The following is a 15,449-nucleotide window of genomic DNA, read 5'->3' as shown; positions in this document are numbered from 1 at the left end:
GGAGGGACCACGGACCTGCCCTTCCTTTCTCTGCACCCCAGACCAGGAAGTCCCGAGAAGGATCCAGGCCCTCAGTTGGGCAAGTGCTGGTGGCAGAGGGCAGGGGAGGCTCAGGGCAGCATGGCCTCTCTCTGAGCACCCGCCTCCCCAGAGTGCCTGTGGGGAGATGAGATGCAGCCCACACGGCCGTGGGAGGCACTCGGCGAGCCCTTGGCCGCAGACCCGGGACCTGGTCCAAATGGATCTGCGGGCTGCTTCTGCTGCAGCCTCTGTCCTGAGGGGCTCTCCATCCGCCAGCCCTGCGTCAGCAGGCAGCTAGTGGCGGGAGGCTGCTGCGGCCACGTGGCACCCTGGAGGCTGGTGTCCACAGACTGCGTGCAGGCTAAGCAGCCCTCCCTGGTTCCAACGGCCTGGCGCGTCCTTCCCCAGGCCTTGACTCCCAGCCCACTGGCCTTTGGGCAGCGGGAGATGTGCCCAGCCATGGCTGTGGTAGAAGGCGGCAGCCCCATCCCCGGGTTGGAGAAGGAAATCCACACGCAGACAGGCCTGTCCACCATCTGGTAGCGGCAGGCAGGCCGGAACAGGTCCGACCCACCGAGGGGGCCTGTGACCGGGGCCACCAGGTCTGTCAGTGCCCAGCCTAGGAATGGTAGGAACGGTCCTCGAGAGCACAGCCAGCTGGCGATCAGGTCCTGGGTCAAAGAGCCTGGGGTGTGGGGGGGATGTGGGCAAATCCAGCTGGCTCACTTTGAGTAAGGGTCTCGTCTGAGGCATTGCCTCCCTTGAACGAGGGCACCCCGTGCCCCCGAAGTTGTGGCTGGGGAGTGAGGGAGCTGCAGCCTACTTGCAGTCCCAGGTCAGCCCTCTCTGGTGCAGTACAGTAAATTCTTGGGAGTGGAGGCGGCTTTGGTTTTGCACCATGCTTATGGGTTCATTTTGGCACATATTCCCACCCCCTGAAAAAATAGATGAGAAGAAAAATGCTGTCTGTCTTCAGCCCCAGAACCTAGGAGCAAGAGTAGCAGTTTGCCTCTCTGCAGGGCCCTGTCCACATCCACCGGCCTCCCCCACGTTCCCTGGATCTGCCATCCACCCGCAGAGGGCCAAGCCTAGTTCTGCCTGGCGGTGCTCCTGGCCAGCCCCCACCCAGCCCCTGAGCTGGTGTACAGCCTGCGGTCCTGCCAGCCACGGGCAGCGCGCTGCTCGTGGTTGCCGTGTTTCTGGCCTGTGGCCCTCACTGGTCTGGGGAGGCAATGCTTTTCATCCTCCCCGCCGCCTCCCCAGTGAGGGGCTTGGGTGCCCACAGAGCTCTGAGGAGCATCTGCCTTGCCATGTGCCACATTGCCTCCCACCTGCCCTGCACACGGAAATCTCCAGAGTGAGGAGCTGACAGGGAGATGGAAAAGCTAGTGCCCAGAGCCTGTGCCCTGCTGCAAGGCAGAATGCCTTTCTCAAGCCAAAACTCGCCTTCTCTGCCAGGTGCATGTCAGGCCCTGGGCACAGGGAGCAGAAGCAGCCGTGGTACAGAGCTGTGGCCTTAGCACATGGTCAGGGCCATCCCCAAGCTGCCGCCGAGGAAGGGTGGCAAGTCAGGAGGGCTTCAGAGAGGAGGTGACGTCACGTCTGGGCCTGGCAGGATGCAGCCAAGCTGGCTCGTGGCTGGGTTGGGGTGGGGCGTTCTGGGTGGAGGGTGCCTGCAGAGGCTTGCAGGCTTGAAATTCACAGCTGTGTCAAGGCTGGAGGGTGCGAGGGTGGTGAGCGCCAAGTGTTGGGGGAGGAGGGAGGGGAGCCGGCTGCAGCTGAGGTGGGTGAAGGGAGCTGCCAGGGAGGGGTGCTGGCCCTGGTGTGGGTGGGTGGGTGGATTCAAGGAGCAAAGAGGATGGAGGAAGTAGCTAGGGCAGGGGCAGGGTGGGGGTGGGCTGTTAGGATCATGAGGCACAGGCCTTGGGTGCTAGGGAGCGGCTGTGGGGATGACCTCGGGGATCCAGCACAGCCTCAAGCAGGGACCTCGTCTAAAAACTAACCAAGGACAAAACAGGCTGCCTCCGCAGGTGGTGAGCTGCCCGTCTCCACGGATGTGTGGGCCAAGGCGGGTGTCCACCCGCAGGGTGTGGGAGTCAGATATGGGACCCAGGCGACCTCAGACAGCCCTTCTTCCCCCAAGCACCTGGGAGCCTCTTTGTCCCCCGCCGTCTCTGCCCCATCCCCACAGCCAGCCTGACCCCGAGTCCCTGGCAGGCTTGTATTTGGTCGCCCCTGCCTGGGACCAGGATGGCGTGGGACCCCGGGCCTCTGGAGGGACTCCCCAGGGGAGGGTCTGGAAACTTCCAACACCCCCCTCCCCTCACACATTCATCTCCCAATGCAATTGGAAGGAGAAAATATTCTTTTTCACTCCTCTGACAACCCCCAGCTCTCTACAGTGAGGGCAGCTGGGGGACACCAGGGAGAGTTTCTCCAAAAGACAGGGGTGATCACTGAAAATCAGGGTCCCCCCACACCCTCATGGCTGATTGTTGGGAGTCAAGAGGGCCCCGCCTGGCAGCCCGGTGTGGAGGGGAGCCGCGATGGTCAATGGGCTGCAGGAGGCTTGTGGGGCCTGTCCTCGGAGCTGCAGGATGGGGTGTGGAGACGGAGGACCCCGGGGGTGGGCAGGGCGGCACCACCCCTGTGGCCCTAAGATCCTGGGGGCCCGCTGCACCTCTCCGAGCTCCGCTTACCACCACACGCCGTGCAGGACTGAGAAGGGGACTGCGTGAGCTGGGTCTGCTCAGTGCCCTTCCTGGTCGGTCAGCGCTGGGCCTGGGGCTGACAAGGCTAGCCCCTTTGTGGCCAGCACCGTCACACTGGGCCTCACACGGCTCTGAGCCCGGGGCCAGGTACCAGCAGGGCCCCGTTCCTGGCCTGGGATCCCCGACACCCCACACTGGTTCAGACACCAGCATGAGAGCATCCCCCGTGCCTCTGGAGCAGCGGCCTCTCGTGAGCTGCTCAGAAACCCTGTGTGTCCAGTAGGAAGTTACAACATTGGCCTTAGCCGCCCTGCGTGCCGGTGGCCTCAGCTCACTGGTTTTGCCACCACAAACCAGGTGGGGCAACGCTCACTTCTGCCTTGTCTGTGATCCGCACACCCTCCCTCCCCGCAGACTTCCACAGGCCCCCAGGGTCATGCTGGGTAGGGGGGACAGGGGGAGCCAAACCTGGAGCTGGTGGGCTGGGGTGGCGGTGGGTAGGGAGTGAGGGAGGGCGTCCCTGCCAGAGCCCACAGCCCCAGGGAGGTGGGGTGCATGGGCCAGGCCTTGGTGGGAGCCACAGGTCCTGGGAATTCTCTGGGCTGAAATCTGGGCCAGGGGCATGGTGGGGTGGCCACCCGTGACCCAGCGGTCCCCCGGCCAGGAACCCGCCCCGGGTGCCAAGGTGTGCCAGCACGCTCGGCCAGGTGGGCCTGGGTCAGGTAAACACGCACGCTCTGGGGTAGGGGGCCAGCAGAGTGGCATTTGCTGCTGTTTGTGGGGGTCGGGGCATACGCCCATCCCCCTTGGGGTGGCAAGAGAGTCCGAGGCGCATCTGCATCTGCAGGCGAGGGCCGCGGGCAGCCTCCCCACGGGTCCCCGTCTCCCACCCTTCCCAGGGCATCTGGCGGATCCCCGTGGACGAGATCGACCGGCCGGGCAGCTTCGCCTGGCACATGAACCGCTCCATCGTGCTGCTGCTGAAGGTGCTGGCCCAGCTGCGGGACCACAGCACCCTGCTCAGGGTGTCGTCCATGCTGCAGCGCACCCCCGACCAGGGCAAGTGAGTGCCGCGCCCGCCCGCCCCAGGCTCTCCTGGCTGCCCCCATCCCCCACACCCAGGCCCCTCCCGGTCCTCCTCCTCCCCCCTGACTTGGGGCTCACAGCCAAGCCCAGACGTTAGAGATGCATGCTGTGTGGGGTGGGGAAAGGAGGGCCTTCAGGGGAGACTTCTGGGGAGCAGGGGAGTGGGCACTGCGGGGCTGGCAGGAGCTCTCGGGGCAGGCGGGGGGCCCCTGGCCAGCAGCGCCCGTGCTGAGTGGTGTCTGACCAGCTCCCTGCTCTCTGCCCGGCCCACCCCCACGACTGCAGGAAGTATCTGCGAGATGCCGACCGCCAGGTGCTGGCGCAGCGGGCCTTCATCCTCACTGTGAAGGTGCTGGAGGACACGCTGAGCGAGCTCGCAGAGGTGCGTCCCCGCCCGCCGCCGGGGTGGGCGCCCCTGCCTTCCTAACCTCCATACCCCCGGACATGCTCCTTCCACACGGGGCCCCGAGCAGGTCCTCGTACCCCTCCCCCGAGTCGCACCCCCACCTGGAAAACTAACTCATGGCACTCATCCTGCTCTGCCCTCCTCCCACCGTGGGGGCAGCCAAACTAGAGGGGTGACAAAGACGGCAGGGCTAACTGGAGGTGACAGCAGCTCCGGCAAGGAAGCGGGTCACTCGCCCTCGCCCAAGGCCTCTCCCCGGCAGGCTGAGCAAGGCCCGTGAGGAGTGCTGTCCGTGCCCAATCCCATTCCACCCTCCCTGTCCCTGCTCTCAGTCGAGGAAACAGAGGCCCAAGAGCTTATGTGACGGGCGGACAGGCAGGGGTGTTGGGGTCTGAGCCGCAGCAGTCCACACCAGAGCACACTACCTGGTTGGGTGGGGCCTGTGCTCGCTGGGGCCTGGGCAGCAACCCCAGAGCTTGGGGACATCCATGTCACACACATGCACACCCCCGGCCCCCAAGCCCCAACAACAGGACTCGGCCCCGCAGCAAACACCTGGGGATTAGGCCTCCCCATATAGCACCCCTGGGCTGTCTGCTCACACCACAGAGTTGGGGGACAGCCAGTGGTGTCCCCACACAGCCAGTCCTCGTTGCTGTGCAGCAGTGTCACCTCCAGAGTCCGTTAGTCCCTCTCCCTACCTGGAGGGGTGGCAGGGGGTCCAGGGAAGGGAAGCTTTCTCTCAGGTAGGTCTAGGCTCCCAGCATCCTCCTTGCCTGGGCGAGGGCGCAGCAGCCAGGGCAGCTGGAAGATCTTCTGAACAGCGTGGTGGTGGGCAGGGGAGGGTCTGGGATGGATGGGCTTGAACCTTGGTTGCTCTGTTGAAATGGAGACGACTCCAAGGACACAGGATCTCTTTGCCTTCTGTTTCATTATAGAGCTCGGAACGCCCAGGGTCCAAGGCCGGTGGCCTCCCCGGAGCCAGGATGACCACCGACGTCTCCCACAAGGCCAGTCCTGAGGATGGCCAAGAGGGTCTCCCCCACCCCAAGAAGCCTCCTCTGGCTGATGGCTCTGGACCGGGAGCCGAGCCTGGGGGCAAAGTGGGGTCTCTCCAGCCCCAGCCTCTGGCTCTGGACGCGGGAGACAGCGTAGAGCAGGGCGGGGAGCAGAAGGACAAGGAGAGCCCCCGGGCAGTGCCCGCAGAGCCCATGGACACGGGCGAGGCCTCCCTCCGCCGCTCGGACTCAGAGCGGCCGCCCCCACCGCCGCCTGGCCGCGCACCCCGGGACCGTGTCCCCGAGAGCCGGCCGGCTGAGCTGTCCCTGGAGGAGCTGAGCATCAGCGCCCGGCAGCAGCCCGCCCCGCCGCCGCCGGCCCCCACCGCAGCCAGGGTGGGCTGCCACCCTGAGGAGCCGCCCCCCAGACCCAGCCGCAAGCGGAAGCTGCTGGAAGACACCGAGTCGGGCAAGACGCTCCTGCTGGATGCCTACCGCGTGTGGCAGCAGGGCCAGAAGGGCGTGGCCCACGACCTCAGCCGCATCGAGAGGCTCATGTCCGAGACCTACATGCTCATCAAGCAGGTGACGCACACAGGCCTGTCTGCGGCTCACGAGGGGCGCCCACCAGCCCCCAGACCCACCCACATGCGAGCACCCTCCATTTAAGGTTTTCCCCAAGGAGCAGGTGATGCTTGTGGAGGCAGGAGCACTAGAAGCTTTAAAAACGTCCCCACCCAACCTTGGCAGAAACGAGCCCACCTGCTGGAAAACAGCACCTCCACTGGAGGGAAATGGGACTCCCGGCTCTCACACGGTGTCCTCGCCCTGGGCACAGTTCACGGGTCACTGTGCCCACGTGGCTGCCCCTAATACGTGGCTTCTCCAGGTCGCCTGTCACCCCTGCAAGGTGTGGCCAGAGGCTCCTGCCCTTCCAGCTGGTGCCACATCAGACACCATGCCTTCCTCTCTTTAAAATCACTTCCCTTGGACAGATTCCCAGAGCTCAAATGACCAGCTCACGTGGGGGGCACGCCCCTCATTTGCAGTTTCTTCCCAAATTGTGTCCACTTGCAGTGTCATCTTTGGGGGAGCTGTCATCACCTCCCCAGTGCGGGCTGTTAATTTTTGTCACTAACAAATGAGAAAGATCAAGTGCTGCTTCATCCCCTGCCACCAGCCTGCCACAGCGGCAGACACCTGCTGTCCCCCATATCTCCGCGGTCCTGGTACCTGACTCCCCATCCTTTCCTACACCCCGGTTTCCATCTCTGGGGCACCTCCTGGGCCCTACTGTCATCCTGCTCACCACCCAGAGCTCGAATTCCAGAAGGCCCCTCTCTGATCACAGCCCTCTGTCCAGCCCCTTGAAGGGAAAGATTCCTGGCTAGCCCGACTGCCCCTGCCACGAGGACAGGAGGGAGCATGGCCAGGCACTGGCACGCTTCCCAGGGAGGAAGAAGGGGCAGGTGACCCTCAGGGGCCCTGAGAGCCCTATGATCGGGCTTCTTCTTCTCAGGTGGATGAGGAGGCTGCGCTGGAGCAGGCCGTGAAGTTTTGTCAGATCCACCTTGGAGCTGCTGCCCAGAGACAGGTGAGCCTGGCCCCAGCCTCTGGCACCCCGAGGCCCCAGGCTGGGTGCAAAGATGTGGCTGGGTGTGAAGATTTGGAACTGCCTTCAGGACCCTTCCTGTGGCCGGGGGGCAGCAGAGCTCTGGTGCACAGGGGTTCCTCTCTACTGGCCTGGGCAGGTGGGAGCCTCTGCAGGGCCTCAGCTCCCTGAACTATGACCAGCTGACCTCACCCAAGAAGGTGGTTCATTTTGGACGGAAGGGGGAGGAGGGGAGGCCAGAGCTGAGATTTGCAGGCCCCTTAGGAGCAAACTGGCTGTGGGAGGCAGGGTACACAGCCTGTACAGGAGCATATCTTGGGGGCACATGGTGGGGATGGCGGGTTCCACATTGCCTCACCCTAACAGTGGCACGAATCCCCAGGGTTGGCAGTTGGGCATGCCTTGACCACAGGAATGTTCTGGGAAGATCCCCAGCTATGGGGTAGAAAGGGTGGGGGCTGGTGCAGGGGCTTGGGGCGAGGTGGGGACAGTGGGCTTGGGGCAACAGGTGGGCCCAGGAGAAGGGTAAGGTGTGGTGATGGGGCAGGGAGTGGCTCTTGGGGGTGCTGGGGGATGCGGCCTCCATGCTTGGGGGTCTGGGAGGGCGCCAAGGAGGCGGATAAGTCAGTGGTCTATGCCGAGGGGGATGGCGCAGGCTTGGGCTGCGGGTATAGGTGCCCCTGAGGCCACTGCTGGGGCCGGAGGCTGAGCGAGGGTGTGAGAAGGGCCAGCGCCTCTACCGTGACACACGGAGCAGATGGGTGGGGTCTGAAGGAGAGGGGTCTCCAGTGGAAAGGCCTGAGCTCAAGGACCAGCTCTTGGGGAGGCTCTGGCTGCTTCCTGGCAGGGGAGAGGACGGTCCCAGGAACCAGGGAGGCCGAGAAGGTGGGAGGGCCAGGACCCAGACTTAGAGGCCCCGAAGGCTCCAGGCCGGGGAGGCTTTCCAGAGCCACTGAGGCTAGGCTTGTCTGTCTCAGATCCCGGCTGCAAGAGCCATCACCAGGTTGGGGCCGCTGGCAGTGGTGGAGATGCAGCCTGTCACCCCTGGGGACTTCGGAGCTGCAGTTGGGGTCCGGGGCCGGTAGCATCCCCTAGCCCTCAGGACCCTCCCCTGGTGGCCTTGGGAAGTCGCCCTCAAAGACTGACCTCCCCAGATTGGATGCCTTACCCCGCACCCTGGGCCCTGGGCTGACCCTCAGGGTATTAGGGGGCCTGCCCTGAGTCCACTACAGTTACAGACTGGACTGTCATCCGGGGGAGATCCCAGGTCCCCATCAGTGTCCCGACGGGGTGCCTGTGGGAGCAGTGCTGCGTGGCTGCGCGGGCAGTGCCGGGTGTCAGCAAGTGGCGTGGGGCAGGACCACGTGGGCTCGGAGGGGCCCTCCTGTCCAGCCGACCTTCCTTACCCATCCTGTCTCCTCACAGGCTGCAGGGGACACACCCACTACCCCAAAGCACCCCAAGGACAGCCGAGAGAATTTCTTCCCCACAGCAGCAGCCCCTGCAGCCCCCGACCCTGTGCCGATCGACGCCCTCCAACGCCCCAGCGACGCCAACGCCAAGCCTCGCCCCGCCACAGCCACAGTCCCCTGCTCTCCCTCTGCGTCATCCTCTACCCCAGACCCAGCCCAGGACCCCGGCCCTCCCCAGCCACCCCAGCCCGAGGCCACCCCTGGCGTGGCCTCCATGGGCACAGGTGAGTTCCTTTCCCGTCCGCCTCGTGCCAGGCTGAGGCCCCCATGGAGCTGCACACAGGGCAGGGAGCCCTGCCTGGCCCAGGCGCCAGCCGAGAGTTCCGGGGTGGGAGGGTGGGAGCGGGTGTGGCCTCCACCCAGGGGTTCCCAGGAAGCGCCTCCTCATCCTCCTAAGCTTCCAGTGCCTCAGGACGGCAAGGAGGAAGGGAGCCAGCACTCAGCAGTGTGTTTGCTGCTGCCTTTTGCTCCTCTTCGTCTCACAAAGCCCTGCAATGAACGGGTCAGGCAGGGAAGGAGAGAGAATTGTCTGCGGGCCCAGGAAGGAGGGCCTGACCGGGCATGTCGCCTGGGGCCTCAGGTCTGTGCCCCGCTGGCCAGGGGCCTCTCGTGGGCCGGCCAGAGGGGGAAGCTGCCGGGGTCTGTGTCCTGAATGGGGGCAGGTGCAGGCCTGAGGGTAGAGGGCCCAGGGAGGCTCCATCTGCGGTGGAGACGGGCCACCCCTTTTCCTCTCTGTGCCTCAGTTTCCTATACAGCTGCCTAAGATGGCGGTAACACAAAAGGGTTCCAAAGTGCCGGGCAGTTGGCAAGCACACACGTGGCCACGGGCTTAGGGAAAGGGCAGGGGGTGATTTCAAAGGTCGGCGGAGGTGGCAGCCCGCGGCCCGGGCAGCAGTCAGTTGGCGGAGGTGGTTCGCTGACTCCACAGAGTTCCCAGCACCGTTTCTTCACCTCAGGCTGCCTCGACCTCTACCTGCCTCTTGCCCCCCCCCCCACGACTCGGCAGTTCCTGGGGATCAGGAATTGGGGAGCTGCTTAGCCAGGGCGGTTCTGGCTCAGGCTGCCCCTGGAGGTGGCAGCCAGGCTGTCGGCGGGGGCTTCAGTCAGTTTCAGGCCCAGCCAGGAGGGGCTCTGCTTCCGTGCCCATCGTGGGCTGTCGGCCCAAGGCCTCAATTCCTCCTGTGAGGGTCTCCCAGACGGACGCTTGAATGACCTCTGCGTGGCCGCTGGCTTCCCCAGAGCAAACCGCCCAAGGAGAAAAAGAGCAGGAGAAAGCGGCCCGTGTCTTTTTTTTTTTTCCTAGAAGGTACGGGGGGATTGAACCCAGGACCTCGTACATGGGAAACAGGTGCTGAACCACTGAGCTATATCCGCTCCCCAGTGAGGGTTGGTTTTTTCATTTTCGTTTTTAGGAGGTACCAGGGATCGAACCCGGGACCTCGTACATGGAAAGCCGGTGCCCAACCACTTGAGCTACATCTGCTCCCCTGCCCGTGTCTTTTATGATGTGTTTTCAGCCAGCCCAGGGTATGCGCCCTGTCCCTGCAACGTGGGAGGGATCCCCACCCGCCTCTTGGGCCCCACAGGCCGATGGAGATGCAGGCACGTGGCTGACCACGTTGGGGCTCGGGGGGCATCCCCAGATGGTTCTCAGAGCTTTCTGAGGTGGTGTCAGGGTCACCTCATGACCCCAGAGAAGGGAAAGCTCCATAAAAGAGCCCACCCCCAGGTGGAGGGGGTGCAGGCCTGAAGCTAAAGATAGGGACAGCAGCACGTGAGGTGGAGAGCAGTGGCCTGGCCTGAGGACAGGTGCTTTCCAGGGTGCCGCCCTGAGCCACGAGGCAGCAGTGGGGAGACCCTGCCGGGCACGTTCCCCGGAGCAGACAGCCTTGCCTCTCCCCAGGCTGCCGCACACTCCGCCCGGGAAAAGTGGCCTCTCCTTCCGCCCCCACTGGTCCCCCCTCTGCCACAGCCTGTGGGAGTAATGCAGGCCTCCCCCACCAGCTAGGGCCCCGGTGCAGGAGGGGACAGGCCCCTCTTGGGGAGCCCTGAGTCAGGTGGGGCTGGCCGTGGGCTTCTGGAGAGGTTCCTGCTGCTGTGTCACCCCCCGTGAGAGGCCTGGGACCACTGTCGCTGTCCCCTCGCCCTGATTCAGTTTCCTGTAGTGCGGGTGCATCTCTGTCGGCAGGGGCTCGGCCAGGCTGGGTGCTGTGCCGGTGCACGGCTGAGTTTCCAGCTGCTGGCGCAGAGCCCTGAGATGAGTCACCGACTTCACAGACAGGAATGGGAGGGCACGCCTGGCAGGGCCGCAGCCCCAGGACAAGGCTCCGAGGCAGGAAAGTGCTGACTGGAAGGGCAGGGGGAGGGCGTGCCAGCCCCACGCACGGCCCAGAGAAGCCAGGGGGAGCTGGGCCAGGGCGGGGCCTTCCCGGTGCCTTGGGGGTGGGGAGCAGGGACAGGTGCCCGATGGCACAGGACTACGGCCCACTTCTCCCCGCCCCCCACTTCCCACCAAAAGGGCCTGGGGACGAGTGAGGCAGGGAGCCCCCGGGAGCCCTTCTCTGAAGGCCAGGCCCAGGTCACCCCCCTCCCCTGTGAGGGCAGCTCCCGTGCATCCTGCAGCCCTGGGCCCAGCTGGAGGCCCTGGCCGTGGACTGCTGGGCAGTGAGGCTGGAGCACGGAGGAAGATGGGGCAGTGGGAGACAGGCCAAGCTGCTCCATATTCCCACCCAGGTCTCTGCCTCCTGGGGGGTCTGCCCGCCGGGCTGTGGAGGAGCCAGCGTCGTGTGCTGGGGGCGGGGGCATTCCTGCAGAGGGGCGCTGCTGGACAGCACGGGGTGCGGGGAGGGCTGTGGGCGAAGGCTGGCATGGCGGGAGAGCCCAGGCCTGGGAGGGAGACCTGGAAGCAGCCCCGGGTGCTGCCTGGAAGGTGGAGGCAGGGCCTGGAGAGAGGCTTCAGGCATGGCCCTCGGCCCCAGCCTGGCCTGCAGGGCACCGCACGCCCTCTGCCCGCTCTGGCTTTGTTGGTGAGTCTGGGCGTTTCTGATTTCTGCAGGGATAGAGCTGGTGGGGAAGCAGAGACCCTCCTGCTCCTGCGAGCCCCCCTCCGAGAGCCGTGGGTCCCCTTTTATGAGAGGCCTCGGGGCACCACCCCTGGTGATCCCGAGGGTGCCGTTGCCTGCGAGCACCCGCCTGGCCCACCCCCGTGCTTATTTGTGAAGGCACCCATGGGTCCAGGGCCCACCCTCCCTGCAGCGGGCCAGGACCCAACCCAGGCCGCACTGTCAGGGTTCCAGATAGTCCGGGGTGGACATGGGGAGACCATGTCACCCACAGCTGGCCCCCATGTCCCCGCAGAGGGAGACGATCCAGCAGGGGTGGCGGAGGACGCCGGGCCCCCACCCCAGGAGCCCCGGCATGACCAGCCTGTGAAGGCCACCCCTGTGGCGTCCCCGGCAGAGCCGCACCGGTGGCCCTTGGAGGCCACCACCCGGCCGGGTGCCGAGCCCACCTGCAGCCAGGGTAAGGCTGGACTGGAGGGCCCCGGGATGCCTGGGGGGGCCATGGGAGAGGCAGGAGCAAGGAAGGGGGACCTGGAGAGGCCCAGGCTGCAGGGCTGGGGTGGGGGAAGAGGGATGAGGGGGAGGGAAATTTCAGATAAAGGAAGGACCTAGAACGCGTTGCTTCACTCTTGGTTCCACAATGGAGCACCAGGTGCAGAGGCAGGTACTTGCTCGGCCACGTGGGGGTCAGCCCCCCGCAGAGCCAGGCCACCCTCCAGCTCAGGCTGCTTGGCTGCAGGGTGGGGGAGGGGTGCCTGCACCCAGATGGGGGTGGGGACAGAGAGGAGGGTTATGGGTCAGGCCAGGTGAGGGTCCCCTGGCGTCAGCCCCAGCTTGGTGTCCCGCCTGTCCCCACCAGCCCCCCACCCCAGGCGCCTGCAGGGCTGGCGCCAGACCAGGCACAGGCTGGGATTAAACCCCATTCCTTTTAAAGCAAGGGCCCAGGGAGAAAAGGAAGGAAGGAATGTGGAGACCGGCCAGGGCCGGTGGCCCTTCCCAGCTCACACAGGTCCCTAGAGGCTGCCCGGGGGCCTCGAGGCTCCGGGCACACACGCAGCCTGAGCTCGCCTGGAGCAGGAGGGGGCACGCAGGCACACCCGGGCCTTGTGCTCAGGGGCCGCCTCGGTGGTGGGGTCACCACCAGGACAGATGTCCCAGAGCAGCGGCAACAACCCAGGATCCCAGGAGGCTCTGGGAGGCACCCGGGTTCCAGGCCCCGGGTGTTCAGGCTGTCTGGTCACTCCCGGGTGGGGGCCACCATCCCACGACCCAGAGCCAGTCCAGTCCCCACGAGGCCTGGGGAGGCAGAGCAATGGCTGAGGGATGAGGAGGCGGCCTCAGGGCTGGTCCCACACTGGCCAGGAGGGCAGACAGGCGGGGAGCTGCGGGCTGAGAGCTAGCCCCCTTCCCCGGGTCCCCGCAGCCGGGAGGAGGGCCCCTGAGGCCTGAGCGGGGCAGGAGGGCCTGGGCAGGAGACTCAGAATTCTCTGTCTCCCCTCCAGCCTGCAGCCCCAAGCCCCCAAGCAGCGGGAGCACCCAGCCGCCCAGCGGCCACCCAGGCAAGGCGGAGCCTGGCCGGGCCAAGCCGCGCCTCCTGCCCAGCATGCCCAAGCTGGTCATCCCCTCAGCCGCCACCAAGTTCCCCCCCGAGATCACTGTCACCCCGCCTACCCCAACCCTGCTCTCGCCCAAAGGCAGCATCTCGGAGGAGACCAAGCAGAAGCTGAAGGTACCAGTGGGCTGTGGAGGGGAGGGCGGGGTGAGCTGAGGGCTACGGGGGGCCTGGGTGGAGCTGCAGGGCCCCTGCGCAAGTGCCGGAGCCGCCCCTCACCAGGCCCCGTCCTGTCCCCACAGTCGGCCATCCTGTCTGCCCAGTCGGCTGCCAACGTGAGGAAGGAGAGCCTGTGCCAGCCGGCCCTGGAGGTCCTGGAGACGTCCAGCCAGGAGTCCTCACTGGACAGCGAGACGGACGAGGACGACGACTACATGGACATCTAGGCCGGGGGCGGGGCGCCCTGCCTGGCCCTCAGCCAGACCCGGGGCCAGGCCAGAGGCCTCCCGGGGCTCCCAGTTCCCACACAGCCGCCCCCTCCGCAGCGCCCCCCCACAGGCCTGGCTTGGGCCAGCAGGCTGTGCGGGCCCCATAGGAGACGGACTTTTCCAGACCAGCCCAGGAGGAGCTGATCTCTGGTGACATTGGTTGGAGGTGACAGCACAGCAGAGCCCTCCTCCTTTTCTAGGACTCGGTTAACTTGGTCAACCTGCCGCACCCACCCCAGGTGCGGGGTCCACACCCTGCCCCCGTGGAGGGGTCATTTGGGTAGAGCCCACCCCACACCCTGGTTTTTTTTGTTTGTTTCTTTTCTAATAAAGATGGAATGGTTGTCTTTGTATCTTGGCTCCCTCCAGGGGTGGAGACTTGGGCCCTCCCTCCCTCCGCTGATTCCTCTCCCCAGGCCGTGGCCAGCCCTTGGGCAGCCCGGCAGGATGCACCCTTGGGTGAGGCTAAGCTGGGCCTGGAGGGAGCATCCAGGTGTAACCCCTGATGGGGCTGATGGGTGGGGCTGGAGCCCCATGTTAGAAGGGTCCTGAGAGGCAGGCAAGGTCTAGAGGGTGAGCTGGGTGACTGGGGGAGAAGGGGTCCCAGTGCCTCCTAAAGAAACAAGCAAAAACAAGCAGGGACAGAAGTGGCTCAAGCAGTTGAGTGCCGGCCTGCTTCCCACATGGAAGAGGTCCTGATTTTGTTCCCTTGGTTCCTAGTGCCTCCTAAAAAAAAAAAAACAGAAAATGAGCCAAACCAACAAGCAGACAAGGAGTGAAAAACTGAGCAAACAGACCAGGGAGCCAACTCAGGGTAGTCAATGTGGCTCAGTGGTTGAGTGCCAGCCTCCCACATAAGAGGACCCAGTCCCAGTACCTCTACAGCAGCAAAGCATGAAACCAGACCCACAGGGCCAGCCCTTCCACACTGTAAACTGGGCTGTTCCAGGGGCCCAAAATGGGTCTACTCCTCATGACAGCCCCCCATCTCCTGTCCCACAGGCACCCTCACAGCCAGCTTCCCCTGCCCCCCCCGCCCCGGGTCCTCGCAGCCTGTGAGTGCTCCTGCCACCTGCCTGCCCTTGGTGAGAGGTTTGGCTGGGGGTCAGGCTGCTCCCTGGCCACCCCCAGGGCCCCACTGACAGGTCCCCTCCAGCAAGCCCGGGAGTTAAGGGACTTTTCCCCCATGGGAACCGAGGCCCTGAGAAGATGGAGCTTGCCGGCTTGTCTTGGTGGGGAGCTGCTCTGCGAGCAGATTCGTGAGGCCCCAGACCCTCAAGTCTCCCCACCCCGCCCACCCTGGCAGGCTCCCTCTGGCTCCTCTGCAGGCACCAGCTTCTGCAGCACCCCAATACCCGCTCCGGCCCCAGGGGAGTCTCCTGCCACCACCAGGCCCACCAGTCCAGGGACGGTGGGCTGCCCAGGACCCAGCACTGAGTGGGGCCAACAGCCCAAGGCCTAAGTCACATGACAGGGTGCTCACCCAGGGCCAGCCCAGCACCTCTAGTGGCAGGTGGACCCATCCCCTTCGGACTAGGAGGGCCAGGAGCCTGCCTGACACCCAGCCCAAGGGGGCAGGGCCCAGGGAAGGAGATTCCAGCCTGGGCTCTTACTGCCCCGCCCTGGCTGAGCCTGGGTTTCCTCATCTATCCAGCAGGCGGGAGGGGACACTGAAGAGGTTATGCCTCTCTGCCTGGGAGGAGCCACCTCTGGAGACAAGGACAGGCCCTGCACCATGCTAGCATCCCTAGACGTGGGTCTGGGCACACACGGCCATGATCAGCCCCAGTGCGGCCAAAAGGGGTCCCCCCAGCCCCCTTGGCTCCTTCCCTCCCCTGCAAGAGGGGTCCCTGCAAGCACCCAAACAGGCAGGCCCCAGGCAGGAGTTAATTTGCTCATGTGCCCCACAGCCAGGTTGCATGGGGGGGAATTGGGGACACCTCCCAGCTGAGGACTTAAGATAACTGAGGCCTGTTGCCCAGGGCCACTGGGCAGGGCCTGAGGATGTCCCCACTGCAAGGACAACGTCTCACTTCTGACG

General features: G+C 65.2%; 1 protein-coding gene across 5 annotated transcripts in view; it reads left to right on the top strand.

The window, feature by feature from the left end:
* Positions 1 to 13,761, top strand: part of CABIN1 (calcineurin binding protein 1) — a 130,691-nt gene extending 116,930 nt beyond the window's left edge. For 4 of the 5 annotated variants that reach the window (XM_058281739.2, XM_058281738.2, XM_071209904.1 and 1 more), the window contains 8 exons: positions 3,632 to 3,795; positions 4,104 to 4,200; positions 5,163 to 5,807; positions 6,742 to 6,816; positions 8,260 to 8,530; positions 11,664 to 11,828; positions 12,871 to 13,097; positions 13,223 to 13,761. In XM_058281739.2, coding sequence (XP_058137722.1) covers positions 3,632 to 3,795; positions 4,104 to 4,200; positions 5,163 to 5,807; positions 6,742 to 6,816; positions 8,260 to 8,530; positions 11,664 to 11,828; positions 12,871 to 13,097; positions 13,223 to 13,366 — 1,788 coding nt within the window. In that variant the 3' untranslated portion in view covers positions 13,367 to 13,761. The remainder of the gene's footprint in view (positions 1 to 3,631; positions 3,796 to 4,103; positions 4,201 to 5,162; positions 5,808 to 6,741; positions 6,817 to 8,259; positions 8,531 to 11,663; positions 11,829 to 12,870; positions 13,098 to 13,222) is intronic. The other variant, XM_058281740.2, reaches the window with a different exon arrangement.
* The last annotated feature ends 1,688 nt before the right edge of the window (positions 13,762 to 15,449 follow it).

This window comes from Dasypus novemcinctus, chromosome 19 (assembly GCF_030445035.2).
Source record: "Dasypus novemcinctus isolate mDasNov1 chromosome 19, mDasNov1.1.hap2, whole genome shotgun sequence".
NCBI classification, from domain to species: domain Eukaryota; kingdom Metazoa; phylum Chordata; class Mammalia; order Cingulata; family Dasypodidae; genus Dasypus; species Dasypus novemcinctus.
The sequence above is the reverse complement of the archived record's forward strand: the minus strand, read 5'-3'. Positions and strand labels throughout refer to the sequence as shown.